This window comes from Nicotiana tabacum, chromosome 6 (assembly GCF_000715075.1).
Source record: "Nicotiana tabacum cultivar K326 chromosome 6, ASM71507v2, whole genome shotgun sequence".
Lineage (NCBI taxonomy): Eukaryota > Viridiplantae > Streptophyta > Magnoliopsida > Solanales > Solanaceae > Nicotiana > Nicotiana tabacum.
In genome coordinates, this window is record NC_134085.1 from 153333499 (window position 1) to 153358232 (window position 24734).

Consider the following 24734-nt stretch of genomic DNA (forward strand, 5'->3'; position numbering starts at 1 on the left):
TCAACAATGGAGCTGACAGGGTCACTTGTGAAGTCCCTGGAGTAAGCCCTAGGCTAAATGACGGGATATTACTAGGATCAGGGTGGTCACCCGGCTGATCAACTCCAACACCCGCAACAGGTGCCTCAACGCCCCCTTGCTGGGGACCACCTCCTCACCGAACCCTATAACCTCGTGGGACACCCCTTCCATGTCGACCACATTCAGGCTGCACTGGTAGCCCACGATGGTACTGCTCTAGCACCATATAATCAGCCTCATGTCCCAAGCACTCATCATCCCAGGCTCGCTGCAATGTCTGGGCAGCCAAATCTGTAACCCACAGGCCATAGTCGTGCAAAACAGTCACTCCCTCGCCGGTATACTACTGCATCTGTAGTCCCAACTGGTGGAACTGATGTAGGCCAATAACTTGCATAACATGTAAAATACTAATTACGAAACGGTAAGGTTAACGTTATAACTAAGTATACCAAATAACATACCAGCGCCTCATGCCTCCTAGCGTATGGAACGAACTGACCGCCAACACGATGAATGGGATTCCTGATGAAAAGTCAGGTAATGCTGCGGTACCAGCCGATATATGCATGCTCACCATCCATAAGATGGGCTGGAGGGGGTGGCAGAATCAGGTCACGTCGCTGGTCCCAAGTCTGGATCTGCAACTCTAGCCATGCCTCATATGCCTGGTCAACCCTCGAATGATCATCCCTCTAGTAATGTATCCTGAGCCAAGCGGGCGGTGGAGGTACATGTTGCGGTCGACCAAACTGGCGAAGGACTCACTCGGTGGGATGATGCTTGACAATATCGAGACACATCACCGGGACGGAAGAACTCTAGATAAGTCGCTCGGTCGAGCAATAACCGGGCAAACCAGCTATTAGCTCGTTGTTGTATGGCCTCCAAATGAACTATTACGTAAAAACAGGAACTGTGAGTATACACAACATATATAAATCCAGGCCAAGTAAACTTAAGTATAGAATTACCTACGCGTCCTCCAGCAAATCTCTGCAATAGGGGAGATTATGTCGAGCCTCGTACTCACGTCCGTATCCCCGCCTATCAACCTACCTCCTATCCAAAGGGAGAAACAGTGTAGGTGGTGCATCCTGAGCTATGGGTGATAGAGGTGGCTGAAACTACAAGAACCGCTCCCAAGCCCAAACTTACTATACAATTTGGACGTAAAATTTAAGGTATATTTTTATGATGTATGTTATAATGAAGAGAGTATTTGACTATGTTTTCACCTACAGTAGTGGCATAAATCCTACAACGTCTCGCTGGGTGCCTGATCGGGTCCAACCCTATACCACTACAGAGTAACAAGAGCGGTCGATGCAGCTTTTACCCGAAAAGGTCGCGATCGAATCTACAGGGAGCTAATACATTTGGAGTTGGATTCCTATCTAATCTAGCAGTGTGTAGTACTCTTGATTACACTTCCAATCATTTTTGTTTGTTTGTTACTTCTAATTTTATACTAATGATGTGCGAAATTAAGCTAAGTAGATAAGTTTGTAGGGTTTTCTAAATGGGTAAAGAGGCACTAGGAAAGTGACTTACTCCTAGGTGAGTATCTAACGGGATCAAGAACTTAGAGCAGTAATATTATAGTTGGGATCGTGATATAGCCAATGCACAAAGCTACTCACTCTATACCTCTCGGTAGTAAGAGTGACCTTGCCCTAGTGGGCTTTCTCAAGCCCAATTGGGTGTTTAATTTGGGCAAGCAATGTTGGCTCAAGTCGGGTATTACTATCTCTAGGTTTAACCCTTTAATTGTGGCTATCAATCTCTTGAATACACCTCAATTCCTTGTTGGCTTGAAATTTATAGACTTAGTCTCTCTTTCTCAAGAAGAACCTAAGTCAAAAAGGCACAAATTAGTGTTTGCAACCACTAATTCAACATAGAAAGCATAAATCAAGCCAAATAACAATCACCCATAAACATCTAAGCCCTAAAATAAAAGACCCATTAAATACCCACACTAGGGTTGAGCTACAACCCTAGCTAGTGGGTTTAGCTACTCATAATTGAAGAAGAAATCATAGATTGAGATGAAGAATAATCCATAAATTGTAATTACAAGCTAAGAGACTAAGATTAATTGCTAAGTAAGCTACAAAATTACTCAAAATAGTCAAATACGATGTTTCACATGCTCAACTGACGTAAGATGACCTAAAAATTTGAAAAAAAAGTATTTATATACTGCTAAATTTTTCGGACAAAAATGCCCCTGACGGAGGTACCGATGACAGCGGAAAATAGACCGCTGCAGCGGTGAGGTTACCGTGGCCGCGGTAAATCAACCGCGAACCGCGGTCTTCGGCTTTTGCTCAAACTCCAGGCTCTCTGAACTTCTTCTCCGCGGACCGCGGTAAACTGACCATTGTCGCGATGGAGGCATCGCGGTCGCATAAAATCACCGCGGACCGCAGTAGCTTGAATTCCAAAAATGCCAACTTTCTGAATCTTTGCCACTGCAAACCGCGATAAAAGGATCGCGATCGCGGTGAGTCTTATGCAGCCGCGGTGGATTTTCCACTGTAGCGCTGCTTTGACTTGGCTTTGAACTTGTGCAAGTTTTACTCCTTTTTGAGCTGGTTATGACATCCTTGTCTCCTTTTTATCAAACACTGCAAACAAGCACAACAAGTTAGCTTTTTGGGAATACTTTTACACATTTTAGTCCAAAACTCAAGCAAAAAGGAGCATAAACTAGACTAGAATCCCTAGTTATCAGTGCCCATGCATGCTCGGCACATCCACCTGTACAAGTAACCATGAACAACAACACTCCAGCTGTACTGATATAAATCATCTAGCTGCTCAAGATGATAAAGAAATCTCAAGCTGACTAGGTTTCCCGAAGTGTTCAGCAACAATACGCCTCCAAACATAAGCAGCAACAGCGACCTCGTGTACCGATTAATATGAACATCCGGTGTATCATGAGTAAGTCCATCATGCATGGCCTCCAAATGCAGCCGAACGGGCGTCAACACAAGATGACTAGCCCCAACCAATGCACCCTCATCCTCTGGCGGGAAACCAATGAGTCATTGCAACGTCTCCAGGTACTGATCTCCCGTATAATCTCTCATGGCTTGCGGCAAAGTAATAGGAAATCCATCAACCTGTAGCCCATACAGAACCTCCATGTCATGCAGTGTGATAGTGGCCTCGCTAATGGGCAAATGAAATGTGTGTGTCTCTGGTCGCCACCGCTCTATCAATGTCGTGATCAATGACCAATCCAGATGTAGCCGGCCGATCTCAATGATCCTATAAAAACCCATATCCTACAACCGTCTGAATATACGGGGATGGAGCTGGTGGTTTTTAAGAAAGTCTCACATGTCGTCTACTCTCCTAGAACATAAAGTCTGGGCCAATAACTGCCCCTCCCATATGTAGAAAGACCTATGCTCGGCCTGTAGCAATAGTAACTCTAGGGAGGCAGGTCCGAGATGCAAAGACGGAACCTTCATGACGAGTACTGTAAATTGAACAAAATTAATTACATTATTTTTCTTTTCCATTGCTTAAATATATTGCAATACCTTGAATATTAAATTTTATTCGATATTTTTACTATATTGTTAATTAGGTTGATACATTTTCAATATTATAACTTTATATTTTATATGTTAGTTTTATTATTTTATATGTTTGTTAGTTATTCACCTATTTTTAATATACATGATTTAATTATTAAATATTCACATTTTGGTTTCAGACACAATATTTGAAGTCCAGTAGCACCAATGTATCCTGAATTCTTATATTCATGATGATAATTTTTTTTCGATGTTTCACTCAACATGTCTGTTATTTTATATGTTAGTTTATTATTATATATGTTAGTTTTATTATTTAATATGTTAGTTTTATTATTGTATATGTTTGTTTGTTACTGACTTATTTTTTACTATGCTAAAATTAAATAATTAATTTTCATAACTATACATGATTTAATTATTAAATATTCACATTTTGGTTTCAGACACAATATTTGAAGTTCAGTAGCACCAATGTATCCTGAATTCTTATGTTCATGATGAGAATTTTTTTCCGATGTTTCACTCAACATGTCTGTTATTTTATATGTTAGTTTATTATTATATATGTTAGTTTTATTATTTAATATGTTAGTTTTATTATTTTATATGTTTGTTTGTTTGTTTGTTTGTTTGTTACTGACTTATTTTTTACTATGCTAAAATTAAATAATTAATTTTCATAACTATACAAGATTTAATTATTAAATATTTACATTTTGGTTCCGGACACAATATTTGAGGGCCAGCAGCACCAATGTATCATGAATTCTTATGTTCTTACGTTAGTTGACTATAATTGGAGATAGTTTGTGTTTGAACTATTAGTTTTTTGACTTATTATTGGGAATAAGAGATAATTAAATGATTAATTTCTATAACTACAAGGATACTACGCTAAAGGGCACTACGTTTTACTACACTAAAAGGTCACTACATTATAAATACGAGCACTACATTAGGCCACAAGATACCACTACAGGGAACTAAAATAATAATTTATGTAGTTTACTAGCCTTTTAACAAATAAATAGTCTAAACCGGATAAAAATAATAAATCAATTTTATTACAAAACAATCACGAAAATAAATATACCACAGTAAAAAGTAACTAATTAATATTTTTTAAACAAGTAATAACAAATTCTCTATTTTACGATTTTTTTTAGCACACTAATACTATAGTCCGGATAAAAAATAACAAATTAGTTAAATCGCAAAACGATCACAAAATAATATAGAGCACATAAAAAATAACTAATATGCATTTTTATCCAAGTTTTAACAAAAACTAAGTGAGAATACCTCGATTTAAGTTTTTTAAAAAGTTGAAGATTTTGTGATTTGGAGCCGAAACAAGCAACAATGTCCGAAATAATGCCTTAGCTAGCACGTGGGACCAAGAATCTTTACTTTTTGTGGGACGGGTGGGTTCCACTCAAGCTTTTTTGATTAAAATGGAAGGGAGGGGGGACCGTTTTGATTTTTTAATTTGGGAGTTGGGTTCGATGATTCTATTTTGGGAAGGAAGAAGACGGTCTATATTATATCTATCGTGTCTTTTGTTAATACGCTATATATATAAAGTCTTAACAAAAGATGCTATACTTAAGTGGCCAAACGATCAATTAGAAAACGCTATATATATTATGGTCACTATATTTTTGTTCTTTGAATCCATAATAACCACATTTTGGTTTCGGATAAATAAATTCACTTCAACACGGGAAGAAAAACACCAAAGTACAGAAAAGAAGAGGAGACAACTGTATTTTACCCTACTTTTTATTCCTTGAGAGAGAAAAAAAGAAAGAAAAGAGCAAATGATTGGAAATTGTACAAACTTCCGACCAAAAAAATACTACTACTAATGTTTTCTTATTTTCAATTGAAGGGTTTAAGGGGAAAAAAAACACAGAAGGGAAACGTTGTAAAACCCTAAACCCTGTCCCCGCTCCGCCCTCAACCCTCCTTCAGTGAACTGGCGCAAAATTCTTTCTAATCTCATCCTCTGATAATTTTACAAATAGTGGGTGTTTCTGAATTTCACTGCTCAAACCCTAGGAAGAGACTAAAATGGCGTCACCGGCATTGAAGAAAAGTTACAAGTGTGTGCAGTCTCTTCAGCAATTCTACACTGGCGGGCCTTACGCCGTAGCTTCGGATAATTCGTTTCTCATATGTGCTTGCAATGACACAATAAAGATAGTCGATTTATCAAACGCTTCAATAAAATCGACCATAGAGGGTGATTCTGAGCCAGTGACAGCTCTTGCTCTAAGCCCTAATAATAATTTCCTCTTTTCTGCTAGTCATAGCCGACAGATTAGGGTTTGGGAACTTTCCACCCTCAAATGCCTCCGCTCCTGGAAGGTAAAAATCTTTCATTTTTAGCTTTACGTGTTAGAATACAAGTTATTTAGTAGTGGTATGAGCCGAGAGTCTGTTGGAAACAGACTCTCTATCTTAACAAGGTAGGGGTAAGGCTGCATGCACTACCCTCCCCAGACCCCACTATGTGCGATTATACCGGGTTTGTTGTTGTTGTTAGTAATGGAATGAAGCGTGCTTTAGTGCTATAGCAGAATCATAGGGATCGAGTGGGTTTTTGTTGTAGTTCCAAACTGCCCAAGTTTTGGTGGGCGGAGTTACTTGTGTTGGTAGGAGGTTTCAAGTTACCCGTGACATTAGGAGGTAGCAGGTATTCGTGCTGGCAGGAGGTAGCAAGTACCCGTGTTGGTAGGAGGTAGTAGGTACCCGGGCTGGTAGGAGATTGCAGGCACTCGTGCTGGTTGAAGGTAGCAGATACCTGCGCTGGTTGGAGGTAGTAGATACCAGTGTTGGTTGGAGGTAGACGATACCTTAGGAGGTAGTAGGTGCCCGTGCTGGTAGGAGGTAGTAGGTACTCGGTGGAATAGTCGAGGTGTGCACAAGTTGACATGGATACCGCCGTCATAAAAAAGTTTTTATGTTGTTCCTTTATAGGTGGGATAGCTAGCAGAGAATTTGGTGCTCTTTTGGATCTTGAACACTGGCAACTTACTTTTACAGGGGCATGAAGGACCTGTGATGGGGATGGCTTGTGATGCATCAGGTGGATTGCTGGCAACAGCTGGGGCTGACAGGAAAGTTCTCGTGTGGGATGTCGATGGAGGCTTTTGCACTCATTATTTCAAAGGTCACAAAGGGGTTGTCACCAGCATTATGTTTCATCCTGACCCGAATCGGCTGCTGGTGAGATTTTATGATTGTTATAGTTAGTGGTTTGCTTCCTTGTCACATTAAAGATGTAAACAAATTGCCTTGTTTCTTTCAGCTAACTGTTTATAGAAAGCAGGGCACATTTATCAATTTCTTGGTCCATTGAGCTTTTCGTGTTCCAATTTGTTTTGAATGGTTTCTTTTGTGTTTTCCTTTGAACATATTCAAGGACAGGAAGTATTTATGTGTTATATGGATTCGGCTACAGGTGCATTGCCAATATGCGTGTGTATAAGTATCCTGTATGGCTCCAAGCATCTTTTATTTAATTTTAGTGTATTTTAGAGTATGACACCAAATGAAAGAATCAAATGCAAAATACTATAATCCCATTGTCACTGGAATAGTCATTTTTTAATTACAAATTGGACACCCAGAAGCTGATTCATTCTCCTAGGTTTTATTTTTGTGTCATTTTCTTTCAAAATTTTTAAATTTGATTCGAATGTCCACTGCGCTTCATAATCCTATGTGAATTTTACCTTGCCGGTCCTAAACCTGGATAACGGATGAGGGTTGGTGACTACAGAGGGTCAACAACCAGCGAAAAACTAGTTGAATGATGATAAACCCTCACAATAAGAATGGATATAGAGGATTCATATATTCGACTTCAACTGAGATTTAGGATTTGTAGTACTAGTTGTTTAAGCATATCCAATTTTTTCATGATTTTCTAATGGTCTCTCATATCCCTGTTTTTGCTGGGAATGGTGACTCTTTAACAAGTCCATCTCAGGCAAGGCTTTTGTCTAATAGAGTTTTTTATGATATTCGAACTTTCAAGACTGAATAGGCAATCATTATGCAGCCTGGTGACTCTTGCTATATCATGTAGAAGTGCAGCAAACTGCATTTTTGGTTAGGCAATCATTATGCAGTCTGGTGACTCTTGCTATATCATGTAGAAGTGAAGCAAACTGCATTTTTGGTTAGGTGTTAGAATTTAAAGATGAAAAAGGAAAGTCGTAAAAAACCTTCTCCTTTTTTGTATCAGTAAAACCTTCCATTTCGTTTTTGAAACAACAAATAAAAACCTCCTATTTTTTTGAGCTAGTAAAGTTTTTGTTTCAACAAATTATTGCTACTACCTACCCCCTCTTTACAATAGCTAGCTATCAAGTAAGCCTTTTTATGTGGTTAATGAGTTTTTGTGCTTCTTCTTCCCCATACTTGCTAATATAAGTTTCTTCTAGTTATGTTGTGGGGGACATGCTAAATTCTACCCTTTTAATCTCTGGGTTATTTGGAAAGAGAGGAATAGAAGGGCTTTTGAAGGTGTGGAACAAGATTCTGTAAAATTGCAAAAGTCTTTTGTTTCTAGTTTCTTTTTGGTATCGTGAGGTCCCTATTTGTATAGAGGATTGGGCCTCTTCTTATTGAATTAATTGGCTCAGCTTTTTGTATTTGTCTATACTCTATAGCTGTTCTCTGGTGGTGATGATGCTTCCATAAAGGTCTGGAATCTGACGAGGAAGAAATGTCTGTCAACACTAGAGAAGCATCAATCAGCTATCACTTCCATGGCAATATCTGAAGATGGATGGACTCTGCTTAGCGCAGGGAGAGACAAGGCATGTTCTCCTTTTTACTTTATCTTTTTCTCCCACTTTATATTTTAGTGGGGTAGGTTGAGAAAAAACTAATTGTTGCTAAGGTCATGAAAAAAAGTAATGAGGATTAGAAGGAGCTTTATCCATCTTGTGGCCTTTAAAAGACGAACCCAAGAATCTAAACAGAAAGTAATAGCCTGCATCAATCTATAAGCCAGTAACTGTCCTGCCAGAAGTCTCTTTCCCGAAAAAGAGAAATCTTTGTTTCCAGATTGATATTAAGTTATCAACAAAGGGAAGGTCACCTTTCAGAAGATAAGGCATGAACATACTCCTAGCGATGAATTAAACTCCTTTTTTCTTTTGGTTTGGGAGAAGAGTTACATGTGAAGGTATGCTTAATAAAATTTGATCCAGAGGGAGATGTGAAGTCAATGCCCCTATTCTGGAATGGCTGCTACTTTAACCATTATTATATCCTGGCCTTGTTGAGGACCGGGTACTTTTTACAATTTACCATGCTTGGCACAAATCTTTCTATTTGCCGTACAAGAAAATATTAAAGAATATCATGTCATAGAGTTGTTAGATGACCTATATACATGCTAATGAGACTTTCAAGCATGGATATTACTTATCAAATGTTTTTGATTCAAGTCATAAGCTTGGAAGTGCTCCTTTTTTCCAATTCTTCTTCACGAGGACACCTTGAGTGTCAGTTGAAGCACTATCTGATACTAAGATTAATGACAGGTTGTAAATTTGTGGAACTTACATGATTATGGCTGCATGACCACCATACCAATGTTTGAGTCACTGGAAGCCCTGTGTATAATTGGTCCAGAATCTCCTTTTGCTGCATGCCTGGCTTCATTGACATATCCGCAGACAAAGAAGAGAAACGATGTACCATCAATTAATTTCATCACTGTCGGTGAACGGGGATTAGTACGGATATGGAGTTCTGATAGGTACGTGTCAATCACTTAAAGTTCTAAAAAGGATCTAGCATTCAAAGCAGTCGAAACTTGAAAGATACATCAATTCAGCTCTTTAGTTGCATCTATTGTTTCTAATTGTTCTCTTTTATTATTGATTTTGCTTGATTATGGTAGCCATTTTCACTCTTGTGATTCCTACAGTTCTGTTGGAACTAACTTTGTTATATCTTCCGACAGTTATAAAAACAAAAAGTATTATAGATCCTGCTCTAGCATTCAAGGCAGTCGAAACTTGAAAGATACCACAATTCAGCTCTTTAGTTGCAACAAATTGTTTCTAACTGTTCTCTTTTATTGTTGATTTCTCTTGATTGTAATAGACATTTCAGTCATGTGATTCCTGCAGTTCTGTTGGATTATTAAATTGTTTAATTTTCTTTTGCAACAGGGCACTGTGCCTTTTTGAGCAGAAATCCTCTGATATTGCCGTAAGCTCTGACAACGAAGATTCGAAGAGAGGCTTTACTTCTGCTATGATTTTGCCTGCAAGTCAGGAGTTACTTTGTGTTACAGCTGACCAGCAGTTTTTTCTTTATTATCCGGAGGAATCTGAAGGTAGTCTGAATGTAGTTCTTAGGAAGAGGTTTGTTGGATACAATGAAGAGATTGCAGATATGAAATTTTTGGGTGACGAGGAACAGTTCCTTGCTGTTTCAACAAGCGTAGAGCAGGTCAGTTCTGCAATGCTTTCCTGGGTTTAAATTATTGAATAATATATAGAATACTGCACATAGTTGTAAGGTTTTTGTGGCCCATCTTGAAGTTGCTCTTCAGCATTTGACATCCTTGAATATCTTTTTCCAAAATTATAATTTAATGACTTGTGAGAGGAGAAAATTGTTTAACTGAATTTGGCTATTAGCTATCAAAACCATGTTATGGTGATATCTTATTTGAGAATTACAGGAATCATGTACACCAGGTTTATTATCAATTGTTTAGCAGTACTTTTTGGTTGGTTAAGGGGCCTCTAGCCTTTATTGGGCCCATGTTGAGGATATTGCTATCTGCTCCATTGTCATTTGTTGTTTCATATGATGTGCACTTTTATATGCTGAAGAGAAAAATGGTGTAGAAGAGATATTACTGTTTGCCTGCCATTTTTGGTTAAACTTTTGCATTTTTATTCAGAAGTTGCCTAGGCCTCCATTTCCAACATATTTACTGAACCTGTGAACATTTATCATTTTTGTCAAAACAAAGCAGTGAGAAAAGACCTGTCAAAATGTTCTACTTTAAAATTTGTTCTTACCATTATATACATTTTGAAGAATATGAATGAATATGAATTGAGTAGATTCTTTCATGTAACATACAGTGTCCTAATTCGAATAGTCCAAACCATTCTTTGTCTTTTTGTTTATTTTACAAGCCTCTTATCTGACTAGAAAGATAGCATACAAGTCTAGTACTCCTTTCTATTTCTTTTTATTTTATGTGACACAAGGATTAAGAAATTGATTGTTTGGCTGTAATACTGGTGCATGTATCAAAGTAATAGTTGGAATTTACTTTTGATAAAGCAGTCATCACATCACCGTTTAATTTGACTCTTTTCTCAGGCTCTAAATCATTTCATGTATACAGGTGCGAGTGTATGATCTTACATCAATGTCATGCTCTTACGTGTTGGCTGGGCATACTGATGTTATTTTGTGCCTTGATTCCTGTGTATCAAGTTCTGGAAGAACACTTATTGTGACAGGGAGTAAGGACAACTCCGTAAGTCTGTCCTATCTCTTTCTGCTCTTTAGACACATGCAGCATTTGATGTACGCTTTTAATCTTTATCTGCCTGGTTACCAAGATTGTACTTTGCTCTGCAAGATTAGTACCAATTTTTTCTGCTTCTGATTCTACTGTTTCAATAGGTTAGGTTATGGGATTGCCAGAGCAAGGCTTGTGTTGGAGTTGGCATAGGTCACATGGGAGCTGTCGGAGCTGTTGCTTTATCAAAGAAACATCGGAACTTCTTTGTGAGTGGTAGTAGGTAAATGATTATCCCTGAACGCTGTAGTGGGCATACCCTTCTTCTATAAATTTGTATGAGAACAGGATCTGTCCAAATTAACTTTTCAGGAATCAAAATTATGTGACCTAGAAATCTTTTTTTAGCTTCAATGTTGAATTTTAGCTCACAAGTAGGAATTCATAAAGGCACAATTGTAAATATCTTGCTTTTAGAATTAGTTGATAATCACGTCTTTGCCATGACCGTCCTTTAGTAGAACTCTTTTATAAGAATTAAAACTAGTGTTGTGAAGAGCGTGAAGCGAGGAAAAGCGACAACCCCTATTTCACGAAAAGCGAGAAGCGAGAAGCGAAGCGCTTGCTTTTCTTAAGTGAAGCAGATTTTTAAAAAAAAAATTAAAATAAATACTGCATAGATAACACATGTAATTGTAAGCAAATGTTCAATACTTCAATTAAAAAACTAAAGAGTAGCATCAATTAAAGCACAAAATGAGCATCCTATTCTTCTACAACATTGTCAAATTCTTGTATTCCACTATCATTATTATATTGCTCGTCATCTTCTTCAACTTCATCTTCTTCATCAACTAGGGACAAAGTAGCTGCCTGTTTTTCCTTCCTCTGTGAACTTGAAGTTGAGGTACTCCCCCTCAAACCATAAATCCTCTCCCCAATTCCACGCGCCTCCGCAACATCACCCCAAGTGAAATTAGAAGTATCCTCAAATACTTCTTCATCTGCATGATCTTCCGGGACTCCAGTTAGCCATTCATTAGCATCATCGATGTTGTCCAAACTAATTGGATCAATTACATTGCGAACATTGTAATGACGCCTCAACGTTCTATTGTACTTAATGAAGACTAGATCATTGAGGCACTTCAAGGTTAGTTTGTTCCTCTTTTTGATATGAATCTGCAAATAATAAGTAATTAGTAATATTAGGACAATTGAGATATAATTTAATTATCTCAATATATTAAATCTTTCATATTAGTTCTTACATGCTCAAACACGCTCCAATTCCTTTCACACCCGGATGAGCTACATGTTAGACTTAGAACCTTGATGGCAAACTTTTGTAAATCTGGAGTGGAATGACCATATTGCTTCCACCATTCAACTGTAGAAGTAGAACAAATTTTCAAAACATAATATTGATAAAGAAATAACTTATTAACTATAAAACAACATATAGGCACTCGCTCACCTGGTGACTTCGTCTTTCTTTGTTTAATGGCCATGTTTTTTCCAAAAAGTTAGCTCAGCATTCCTATAAATACTAAATTGCTCTGTGATTTTATCTTGCACGGATTCTTCAGGTATCAACTTCTCAATACATTCATAGTATCCATTCTACAAAGGTTCATCTCCTAGAATCCTCTCTTCATTGTCATAAAACAGTTCCGGATTCAAAACAAGTCCAGCTGCATGCAAAGAGCTATGAAGCTTACTATCCCACCTTTTATCTATGATCTCAAAGACTCTTTTGTATTTTCTTTGATCACTAAAAGAGGCTTGAATAGCCTCCTTTGCCCTATCAATTGCTTCGTACAGGTAGCCCATTGGTGGCCTTTGTTCCCCATCCACCAAACGAAGCACTTTAACTAAAGGACCACCAATCTTCAATGCATGAACCACATTGTTCCAGAATGAAGAAGAAAGTATAATATCTGCAGATTCTCTCCCTCGAGCTTCCCTTCCATAGGCACTGCTAGTGTACTCATCGAAACAAACAACTTCTTCAAATTGCTCTTTTGCTCATACATCCTAGCCAAAGTCAAGAAAGCAGTAGCAAATCTTGTCTTTGCAGGTTTCACCAAGCCTCTTTGTTTAGTGAATCTCTTCATCATGTTCAATAACAAAGGCCTTTGAACAATATAGGAATGCACTCTAATTGCCTGATTAAAGACAATACTGAAGGGTCTTTCCTTGAAAATATCACCGAAGATCAAATTAACAGAATGTGCTGCACACGGAGTCCAATAGATATGCGGGTAGCAAGCAGACATCATATCACCAGCTTTAACATTTTCACTGCCATTGTCCGTGACAATTTGAACAACATTTTCTGCTCCAATAGAGTTTATTGTACTCTTGAACAAGGAGTACATTTTGGTTGAATCAGTCGAAGAGTCGCTTGCATCAACGGACTCAAGAAACAGGCTTCCCTTGGGAGAATTCACCAAGATATTGATGATCATTTTTCTATTTCTCGCCGTCCACTTATCCATCATAATGGAACAACCAAACTTGTTTCATTCTACTTTGTGCTCCTCCACGATTTTGTTCACCTCCGCCGCCTCTTTTTTAGATATGACCCTCTAACTTCATAATAAGTTGGAGGCTTCATTCCTGGGCCATATTGGCCTACAACATCAATAAAAGCAGCAAAAGTGTCAGTATAATTAACACAATTAAAAGGAAGACCTGCATCATACATCTACCGGGCAAAAAAGGTAACTGCACGGTCCCTCAAAATCGCTTTGGCATCAACTTGAGGATTACCACCTTTTCCTCCCTTATCTCCAGATTTTTGCGGGAAGTAACAATCCATAGGACCTTTGGTCTTGCCAGTAGATCCACAACTAGAAGACATTGGTGGAAGCATCCTTCCCCGCTTTTGTGATTTTGGTGGAAGCGACGAAGCATCGTCACCTTCTTCTGTTTCATCATCATCATCATCTAGATTATAAAGTTCCTGTTCATGAATCATTTGAGTCTTTAACTCTTTCTTTTTTTGAAGGTAAGCTTTCAATACTTCCTTCACATGCCCCGGAACTTTAGGACAAGATGCGACATTTGGATCACCACCTATTAGATGTGCTTTTTGACGATAGATTCCTCCATTTGTAATCTTATCACAAAAAAGACATCTAATGACCATCTTGTTGGTCTCGTTAACTCTTGCAGAGTAAGCCCAAGCCGGATCTTTCCTATCTTCTTTTGGCGCCATTAAAAGAACAACTATATAACACATAAGAAAGGCAATAAGAACTAAGAATAAAAAATATAATAATTGGGCAGAAATTGAGTAGAAACTGGGCAGAATTTTTCTGAAAAAAATTCGCCAGCATTTTGGCGCTTTTTGGACGTTTAGAAAGAAAAAGAAAAAAAGAAGAAGAAGAAGAATGAAAATAAAAAGTGCAGAACATGCCTGTTGAAAGTTGCTGTTGTACTGCTGAAGAAGAAGAAGAACTCTAGTTTGAAGAAGAGAAATCACTGCTTGAAGTTAATGAAATAGAGAAGAAGAAATCGCTACTGCTGAAGAACCCTAGTTTCTTGCTGTCGCTGCTGAAGAAGTCGAAGAAGTCCAGAGAACTAAAACAGAACCAAGTTTTTAATTAAATAGGGCTTTGGGTCTTTTAAATCAAAAAAGCGTCCGCTTCACTCGCTTCTTCTCGCTTCACCGCTTCTCGCTTTTTACAGAGAAGCGGTCGCTTATACATACCAGAGCCGCTTTTAATGGTAGAAGCGCTGACCCTTCCGCTCCGATTCGCTTCTCGCTTAAAGCGAGGAAGCGCTCGCTTTTTTTTTTTATCACTGATTAAAACTATTATGTTATACAAAGAATAAAGCCCAAAAGAATACTGGTGAGTGTGGCTGTCTTTCTTCTAAAAAATGTTTTTGCTGGTGTCAGCATGCATGCTGTAAAGTGACATTTATCAGATCTGTGTCATTCAGATCTGTGTAAACTCCTTGATGCGTCCGCAATAATTCTCTTTCTGAATTGTAGTGCTCAACCTTTTTAATCTAGTTATACCACTGTGATGCTTCTGCTTCCTTGATATTTGAAGTACATGTCATGAGGATTTAGCACTGAGTTGAGTTTGCTTACGGCTTTGTTGACCTGAGTTGATATTCTTTTTTACTGGTTGAATGCAAATAACATTCATTGTCCTGTATCTGCATACCATCTTCTTTTAGCCTTAGATCGTGTACTTCATCTTTTTAGGCTTCAATATCTGTTACAAGATGTTGATTATTGAAGCCAAATGATCTAAAGTGTTCCTAATCATATCTTCTAGAAATTATATCTTTGATCTTTCTACATTCTTTCCAGTGACCGTACGCTAAAGGTATGGCATTTTGATGGTGTCTCTGACAACAATGAAGAAGTCCTAACTTTGAAAGCAAAAGCAGTTGTAGCAGCACATGACAAGGATATTAACTCTTTGGCAGTAGCTCCAAATGACAGTCTTGTTTGCAGTGGTTCCCAGGTTTGTAAGATTAGAACATCTGATTAAATCTTCGCATAAAAAAATCTGCTGCAGGAGACATATTATTATCTCATGCTTCTTTTATATTTTCTAAATCTTTCATCCCATCTCCTCATATTACTAGGATCGCACTGCTTGCATATGGAGACTTCCAGACCTTGTATCAGTGGTTACACTGAAAGGGCATAAAAGGGGGATATGGTCTGTTGAGTTTTCTCCCGTTGATCATTGTGTGATAACAGCTTCTGGAGACAAGACAATAAAGATATGGGCAATATCTGACGGATCATGTTTGAAAACATTTGAAGGGCATACGTCAAGTGTGTTAAGAGCAACATTTCTTACCCGTGGCACCCAGTTTGTTTCTTGTGGTAATGACATTCTGGAAGCCATTGTAGCTTTATTTAAGTGTTGATATGTCTGTTTCTCATCGCCTACTTTTGCTAAAAAGTATGACCGTCTCTCCAGGTGCTGATGGTTTGGTGAAGCTGTGGACAGTTAAGACAAATGAGTGTATTGCCACATATGACCAACACGAGGATAAGGTGCTCAAATTTTTTTGTTATTTATTTATGTCCATTCACTTGAAAAGAGCATTATATTATCTCCACCTTGGAAGATCCAATTGTTCTGAATTAATGAGCATAAGCCTGCACAGCATATTTGGTTTTTGACCAGTGCCATTGGCCATTTACATATCAATATTTGAGTGATTGACCAAAGATTCGATGAACGCTTTTTTCCAACTGTCGTTTGAATTTGCCATTTTCATGGCAACTGAGGAGCAAAGTTTGGGTCCTGGCCTGTTGATTGATGAAGTGACTCTCCAGTTTCTATTACCTGCAGTTTAAAATGGTACTGAAATTTGAATGACGCGGACGATTGGGACGAGAAGCTCTGAGGAAACCTTAAGAAAGCTTGAATATTCATTCTCAAGTAGAGCTCTTAGGGACTTGGCATATTCTGGCATGTTCATGTGTGCTCTGTATGAAATTACTTTATTTGTTGCTGCGTTCTGGTACCACATGTTATTAGGTCTTTGAATGTGATTGTAAAATCTCTCTATTGGGAGATTGTTGGCTATTTGACTGAATAATTTCGCCTTGCTTCTAGTTTGCACCATCTTTACAAATGATAGGTTAGCGAAGCTAGCTAGTTTCGTAGTTTTATACATTGTAAAGTTGCTGACAATTTTACTGTTTTCTTACAAAATGACACTCGTTCATTTTCTTCTCAGATATTTGCCACACAGTTGGGATTGGTAATATCTTGTTTTCTCTCTAACTTGCTATCCAGATTTGGGCCCTGGCTGTTGGTAAGAAAACAGAAATGCTTGCAACTGGCGGTGGTGATGCGGTGATCAATTTGTGGCATGACTCGACAGCTTCTGATAAAGAGGAAGCTTTTCGTAAAGAAGTAAGTAATCATATCAATTTTCTCTTGAAGTGATAGTCATCGAACAACATTGTTGGGTGTTGATGAAAAATAATTCTGCCAAGGCATAGTTTCTGTGGAAGAAACTTTGTTAATGGGCGTCTTTTGCCCCAGCGAGGTCCTGATGGCTTGATCACCTTAAACTTTTGTTTCCCAAATGTCTAGAGCAATTCTTGAAGAATGCTGCCTTCTCTCGAGCTTCGTAATTGAGTCAAGGAGTACTTCCAGTTAATGTTATCAGACTAACAGTATAACCTTTTACTTTTCTTCTGTCTTTTAAAACTTTTGAGAGATTTTTGCGAACTAGTTCTGTGAACAATTCAGGATGCCTATGGTGTTACAGTCATATTAGTATAATTGAATTAGTTAATTAGTTGCTATGAGCTGTAATTTTATTTGTGTTTATTACTATATATACAAAGGGAGAAGAAGATCCGGTCTGTTTGTGATGTGGTTGTGTCTGAAAAATTACTACAGAACTTCATGTGATGATATCAATATGTTGCTCATGCAGGAGGAAGGCGTTCTAAGGGGTCAAGAGCTAGAAAATGCTTTAATAGATGCTGAATACACGAGAGCAATTCAGATTGCATTTGAGCTTCACAGACCACATAAACTTCTAGAGTTATTTGGCGACCTCTGCAGGTAGTCTTGACCTCTCCATTTTTTACCTTTTCTCTTAGTGATGGCTCTATTTTTCTGTTCCCTTTTTGGTTATTGATGGTGCAAATGCTATTGTACCACAACTTTCATCTAACATCTAGCTCTTGGCAGGAAGAGCGATGCGCAAGATCAGATAGGAAAAGCAGTAAAGGCTCTTGCTAAGGAAGAGCGTCGCTTGCTTTTTGAATATGTCCGGGATTGGAACACGAAGCCAAAGTTTTGTCATATTGCACAATATGTTCTTTTCCGGGCATTCTGTGTTCTCTCACCTGCCGAGATTCTTGAGGTACCATTGTGTCTTCCCCTTAAATGTACATGGAAAATTTGGTCACAACCGTAGAAAAAGAAATTGTTAAAATTGATACATGTTCCAGAAGATTTACCATGCCAGCAAAGTCCACTAACTGGGGGGGTGAGACTTCCAGAAATGTTTCTCCATTGCTTCAACGGGCTGTCAAACTGTTATTATATCACATGCTATAATATCTATCAAGAAAATGATTGCATATATTAGCTTGGTGTATTGGTCTTTTCAGTGCTCGAATTTTTTCTTTATAGCAGGAAAGTCCATTTAGTTGATTGGCTACTTGATATACTTGCTTGATTAGGCATACATTAGACTTTACCATATCTAGCATCAATCTCTTGGTACTATTCTGTAACACTATGCTGTGCTCTAGGCACTACTTTTATCTGTTTTGCTCTATTTGGAACTAGTTTTACTTATCTAGTGCTTCCTTGAGAGATCTTATGGTTTTCCTTCTCATTATACAGATTAAGGGTATTGGAGAACTGCTTGAAGGTCTTATTTCTTATTCTCAGAGGCATTTCGATAGAGTAGATAGATTAGAAAGAAGCACGTTCATGTTTGACTGTACTTTAACTGGAATGTCGGTCATTGAGCCAGAAGGTAATGAGGGGAGATCAGAGGACAAGGATGCCAGACTTTCTATTGGTGCAAATAGCGAGCAGTTAAGTGAGATTGATTCAATGGAGCAAGAGCAGCAGCACGAAGAAATGAAAGAAAAAAGATCTTCAAAAAAGCGAAAAAACAAATCAAGAGATGCCACTAGTAAGAAAGTGAAGGGGGTGACTGACATTTGAGATTCAGTTATAGCATCAGTGGCGTAAGATGTTGCTATTTGATGAACTAAGCGAGTTGCTTCCCTTTGTTGAGCTTGATGATTGAAAGGGGTTGAGCCTTGGTGTTGCTGATCTTCATTGAAAGGGGTTGCACGTGCAAAATGCGGAAATCTCTTTGCCAGGAAGGTCTTTTCCTCTGCCCCGAAAAGATTTTGGATGCTAGCCATAGAATACATCAGCAATTTTTAACTACTGTAAAGATTTTGGACGGCAAAGGAAAATTTTGGACACTGGAGTGGAAGTTACCTTGACCCCTCTCCAGTATTTTTAGGTTATTTATTGATATTTCAATTTTAAACTGACTTTTCTTTGTAACTTTATAAGAAACATATTTATTATCTTATAGTCTGTAACCTGAAGATGTCCAAGGACATCACATTTGTTAGTTCTATTCCACTCGGACGCCACAATATCTGCATAGCAATTGTCCTTGCTAGTGGATTTTTCCCATGAACACTGGGTGAAGGTTATGTCCTGAATGTGAAGAGGCTAATCTCAGGTATTGAATTCCTCAATAGTCAAAGTCAAACATCCATTTGCCTATAAATGTTGCCTCTCTTTATCCTATTGCATGTGATAACTTTGACAGAAACGCTATGTGCAATAATTTCAATGTATCATCTGGTTGAGTCGCATAGAATTTTGTAAAGTTTTCTGCTCTATTAGCAATCTTAAAGCTGGAATATAGAGATCTGAATTGTCGACATCGATAGCCGAGCTCTAAACGTGGATCTCCTTATGGTTTGGCTTAAAATCCGAGCGTATATTATCTGCAGTTGCTCTTTACGAAAAATTGTGGAATAAAAGTATAAAAACAGATCCTAATTAGGCATATTTTCCCCGTATTCCAAATCGCAGATCTCAAACAATAAAAAAATATTTACTAATTAGGCTTAAAGTTATACCGTTGCTGTAGGTTATTTTAACCCGATTGTTTAATTGTTGTACATACTCTTAGGGTCGTTTGGTACATGGGATAAGGATAATAATTCCGAGATCAAGGTTGGGATTAACTTTATCCTATATTTGTTTTGGGGTATTTGCTATCGGGGAATAACTTTATGGTGGAATTAGTTATCTCATATATAGAAGGTGGGATAACTAATCTGGTGGGATCTCCTACCCCATGGGACATCCCACCATTGTACCAAACAACCCTTTAGGGCTTTGAGGGATAAGGGATAATTAATCCTGGGATTAAATTTGAGATGAGTTTATCCCACGTTTGATTGAGATAAAATCACGGTATAAGTGTATAAACTAATCCTAGGATTAGTTATCGGGATTGTAGTGTTATTTTTATCCCTATGGGAGGGCGCAATAACAATCTCTAAATAACTAATTCCAGGATAATTAACTATGGGAGAATTTATTTTCCAACCAAACAACCCCTTAGGGATCGTTGGGAAATTATTTCCCATAATTAAACATGGGATAAATAATCTCGCATTTTATCCTGGAATTGTTATCCCTTGTACCACCAGCCAAACAATACCTTAATGAATATAATTAAACTCTAAAAAAACTAGTCTCTCTTTTATCTCCATTTCCTTTCTTTGGCTTCCCAGTAGTGACACGTTGGAAAGTCTCTTTGCGTGAGTTATGTTCCCACCTTTCTTACTTTCAAGTTTCAAGAGTCGTGCCTTATTCTCTATTCCAATATGATCTAGAACATCAAAAGAATGAAAAATCAAATACGTGTGTTTGGTAAATTATCTTTCTTAGGAGCGAAAATAATTTTCTTTCTCTCTCTATATATTCTATTAATACCACTAAAAATTGGGACCAGTTTAAAGAGATGAGGAAGAACAGTCTATGTGTGATTAACGAGGGTGGCCGGCATTTACACCAATCATAATCAAGTTCAACTTTTAATAACTAGAATTTATTATTATTAAAAACAAAACAGAAAGTAACTATTACTTCTAAACTTTTGAATAAATTTCTCTGAGGTTATGCCAGCTTGCATAGCGCTTGAGATCAATAAATAATGCAACCAAATTAAAGAGGGCAGACAACAACACTCAACTAATTTTTTAAAAAATTAACATGTTGTATCAAGTATGTAATTTTTCTCCCTTTCTACGTTTTGACTAAAATAGGCTATCACATTAAATGTTTTGCGTGTGAACAGCAAAGAATTCGGAAATCAGAAATTCAGCATTCTGTAATTTGAATTTTGAGCCACATGATTTTAACAAGTAGCCCCAACTTCTTCCTATTTCTTAGTGTGTCTTTCTGTCGTCTGCTCATTGACAGTTAGGTAAGTTCTTGTGTTGTACACATAAACAGAGCCCACATAGGTGACGAATTTAATGCAGATTTAGTGATTTTTCAAAACACCATTTTTTCTTCAGTAGTTTGGTATATTACTACACGATGTTCTTTTCGCCTTATTTTCTTTTATTTTGTTCTCGTTATTGCTTGTTGCTATTGTTCTTTTTCTATTTTTTCTCGTGTCGAGGGTTTACTAGAAACAATTTCTCTACATTCAATGTAAGGGTAAGGTCTCTGTATTATCTACAGAAGCGGACCCAGTATTTTTACGGGGCACATTATTCTGCTCAACCAGTGCCCCTAAAGGCTTGTAGTGTCCCGGTGCGAACTACTTTAAATTAACCATTTTCAAGATATATACTTGTATATATACAGGATTTTGGCCGAAGTTTAGGGGGTTCAGTGACCCCTCACCCATACACATGGGTCCGCCTCTGTTAATCTGCCATCCCCAAATCCCACTTGTGAGATTATACTGAGTTTGTTATAATAGTTTGGTATAGGCTGTATTAACTACTTCTACGATTCGTTTGCCAACCATCTACTTAACCACACACTCTTTTAATGTTTAATTTCTTTCTTCTTTTTTCTTCTTTAAATACCATCTTACTTTTTCTTATCCTATTATTACTAGCTTGTGCTTTTTTCAATTTGTCCAGCTAAAGAAAGTTGTACTTGACATTTTAAAGGAGAAAAAAGGGTTGCTTCTTATTTGGCCGAGGTAGTCATGACTATTGCACAAGACTTGTATAATGAGGAGGATTCAATGTTTTGTTCAAAGAAAGTTTGTGTAATGGAGGCAGCTGGTCAGCTTGGATCCACACTCGTACACCGTCTCTTGCTCAGAGGTTACACTGTCCACGCCGCTTTTCAAAACCATGGTTCGTTTCTTCCCTTAATAGGGTAGCCCGGTGCATTAAGCTCCGAGCGGGATCCGGGAAGTGCCGGTCTATCATACGTAGCTTTACTTTGTATTTCTGCAAGAGACTGTTTTCATGGCTCGAACCCGTGACCTCTTGGTTCATGGCACCAACTTTACTGTTTAGTTTCACCATCATAAATCGGGGACATTTTGTCTCCTCTAATTCTTGATAGTATAATAATGATATTATTGCAGTAATAGAAAATCTGATCCTGTATTTTGCTTTTGGACAGATGAAATGCAGCGTTTTAAGAGGAAATATGCTGGTGGAAATGTGGATGAAAGTAGAAGTAAGAATTTGATATGTTTTCATGCTGATCCCTTGGATTATCACAGCATCGTGGATGCTCTCAAAGGCTGCTGTGGCTTGTTTTACTCTTTCGAGCCTCCCTCCGATTATCCTACCTACGACGTGAGTTATTCCACAATTACTATACTTGTTTTCCATGTCTATTGGAAACAGCTTCTCTACCTTCACTCGTTAGTAGTAAGGTCTGCGTACACACTACCCTCCCCAAAACTCACGTGTGAGAATATACTGGGTCTGTTTGTTATTGTCGTTACTGTACTTGTTTTCCTGCATTGTATTTGGAACAAGATGATTACTCAATTTTGCTCTCATTTTCCTGCTTTTATTTTATTTTATATTGAAGTCAAAGTGCCAACTAAAAGTTTTTGAGTTATGTTGCAGGAATTGATGGGAGAAATGGAAGTGAGAGCAGCTCACAATGTGATGGAAGCCTGTGCACAAACAGATACCCTAAACAAGGTAGTCTTTACATCCTCTGCCACAGCTGTGTTATGGGGCACAAGGAAGAGGGACCAACACGACTCTTCCCATTCTCATTCTTGCGTCGATGAAAGAGATTGGACAGACATCAGCTTTTGCAAAAAATACAAGGTAATTTACCTATTCAATCCTCTACGGATTGGCAACAACAAGCTGTGAAAGAGCCTAGGGAGTAAGCATTAAATGATGAAACTGATTTTACAAATAAGCAATTATGTATTTGGATAGAAGTGCTGAAACTAATAATTGAAAAAGGGCGTATGACGGAAATGGAATAGGGAGGGAGACGGTTTTGTTTTAAGGAGGTTATTCGGAGATTGCAACAAATATAATGGATAAATAGTAAACAGCTTGGTCAAACAAAAATGACTTTTGGCTGATTTTGCTTGCACACACTTTGACGTTATTATCAGTACTTTTGGCGTTCACCGGACATATAGAAAAGTCAAAAAGTGCTTATAAGTTAGTTTAACCTGCTTATAACTCAAACACCACTGAAGTCTAACACGATTCGGGTTGGCAGTTATGGCATGGGCTATCAAAGACACAAGCAGAGAAAGCAGCATGGGCATTGGCAATGGACAGAGGAGTAAGCATGGTATCTATAAATGGCGGGTTGCTAATTCATCCAGATCTCAATATCAGAGAACCTTACTTGAAGGGAGCTGCTGAAATGTATGAAGGTGGTGTTTTTGTTGCAGTGGACCTGAATTTCTTAGTAGATGCCCATATTTGTGTGTTTGAGGATGTTTCCTCTTACGGACGATACTTATGCTTCAACAGAGTCATAAACTCCAGTAAAGATGCTACTACACTAGCCAATATGCTTCTGCCTCCTTCAGCTTCATCAAAAACTGAAAGGTAAATTCTATCATCTACTTCATTTATAGTAACCACATTCGATTTTGTTATCCTTTTGGATTTACCATTTGTGCATAAACTGCAGTTTGGAGGATGATATGGTCTATGAGCAAAGGATCAGCAACCAGAAACTAAACAAGCTGATGCTGGAATTTGATACTGGATCAGATGTCCAAGTCTATTGATTGATGCCTTTACTGTGTATAAAGCATGGCTCCTACAAAACTAATTGAGGATTCTCCAAGGAGACGAGAAGAGCTCCCTCAAATTTTTAGATAGATTTTTGAGGTTCAAGACCTCATCATAAGTTTGTTACAAATTGGACTTACAACAAAGTTGCATATACAGCATGACAGAAATGTTAAATGACCAACAGAAGCATTTTGCATAGAGGCAAGCCTTGATATATGTAACAATAGCTAGCACCATTTTGCTTGCAAATTACTATACAATGAAATTGATTAGAATGGATGTTTTGTCCCTAATGCCACTATTTATAATATAGCTGCAATTACTACTAATAACATTACTCGATCGTACGCCTAGATTTGAGTGATCAACTCTGTAATCAGTTGTTAGAATTGATAGGTCTTCAAATTGTTCATTTGAAAAAAATGAATCACAAATGAAAAAACAGTTCTCCCTAAAAATATGAATCAAATAGGAGTTTTACAAAGCCCCTTATCGGATTTGAACCAATGACTTACCCTTGTAGGCTGCTTTTTCCAGAATGCAATCCGAGATAACTTACCCTAGTAAGTACTTTTTCCGGAATGCAATCCGAGATAACCGTAACCGTGCATATATAGAAATATATTTTCCTCCGTAGTTTGGCATCGCCAAGTTGCTAAAAGTATCACTCAATCTGATCTTGCGCCTCTTTTGCGGACAAGGACAATCCAAGTAATCAACCAGACAAGAAATTATGCCTCACCCAGTATCTTAATTGTAAAAATAGCACGGTATAGCCAGTTTTCGGACTGGTCATTCAAAAATAGCCAGCGTTTACGAAGTCAATGAAAAATAGCCACTATTTTGCTGCAACAAAGACCGGTCC

The 24734-nt window shown here is 37.9% G+C and overlaps 2 protein-coding genes across 2 annotated transcripts; both read left to right on the forward strand.

Annotated features, from left to right (window-relative positions):
* Nucleotides 1-5315: 5315 nt before the first annotated feature.
* Nucleotides 5316-19374, forward strand: LOC107829068 (protein TORMOZ EMBRYO DEFECTIVE). The gene is made up of 14 exons (XM_016656496.2): nt 5316-5951; nt 6630-6812; nt 8264-8413; nt 9146-9363; nt 9782-10064; nt 10981-11115; nt 11265-11383; nt 15431-15587; nt 15712-15958; nt 16056-16132; nt 16884-17003; nt 17536-17666; nt 17796-17970; nt 18459-19374. The coding sequence occupies exons 1-14, from the start codon at nt 5655-5657 to the stop codon at nt 18786-18788; spliced, it is 2622 nt and encodes an 873-aa protein (XP_016511982.2). The 5' UTR covers nt 5316-5654; the 3' UTR covers nt 18789-19374.
* A 2332-nt stretch (nt 19375-21706) lies between these two features.
* On the forward strand, nt 21707-24162 carry LOC107829067 (cinnamoyl-CoA reductase-like SNL6). Its single transcript, XM_016656495.2, has 5 exons — nt 21707-21985; nt 22260-22438; nt 22718-22927; nt 23340-23677; nt 23763-24162. Exons 1-5 carry the CDS (start codon nt 21832-21834, stop codon nt 23860-23862), a joined length of 981 nt encoding a protein of 326 aa, XP_016511981.2. The 5' UTR covers nt 21707-21831; the 3' UTR covers nt 23863-24162.
* Nucleotides 24163-24734: the final 572 nt, after the last annotated feature.

Excerpts from the sequence above, each read along its gene's own strand:
- LOC107829068 (XM_016656496.2), top strand. The coding sequence starts at position 5,655 with ATGGCGTCACCGGCATTGAAGAAAAGTTACAAGTGTGTGCAGTCTCTT. Across the intron at positions 8,414-9,145 it reads TTAGCGCAGGGAGAGACAAG|GTTGTAAATTTGTGGAACTT; the intron begins GCATGTTCTCCT and ends GATTAATGACAG. Across the intron at positions 15,588-15,711 it reads TTGTTTGCAGTGGTTCCCAG|GATCGCACTGCTTGCATATG; the intron begins GTTTGTAAGATT and ends TCATATTACTAG.
- LOC107829067 (XM_016656495.2), top strand. The coding sequence starts at position 21,832 with ATGACTATTGCACAAGACTTGTATAATGAGGAGGATTCAATGTTTTGT. Across the intron at positions 22,439-22,717 it reads CCGATTATCCTACCTACGAC|GAATTGATGGGAGAAATGGA; the intron begins GTGAGTTATTCC and ends GTTATGTTGCAG. Across the intron at positions 23,678-23,762 it reads GCTTCATCAAAAACTGAAAG|TTTGGAGGATGATATGGTCT; the intron begins GTAAATTCTATC and ends CATAAACTGCAG.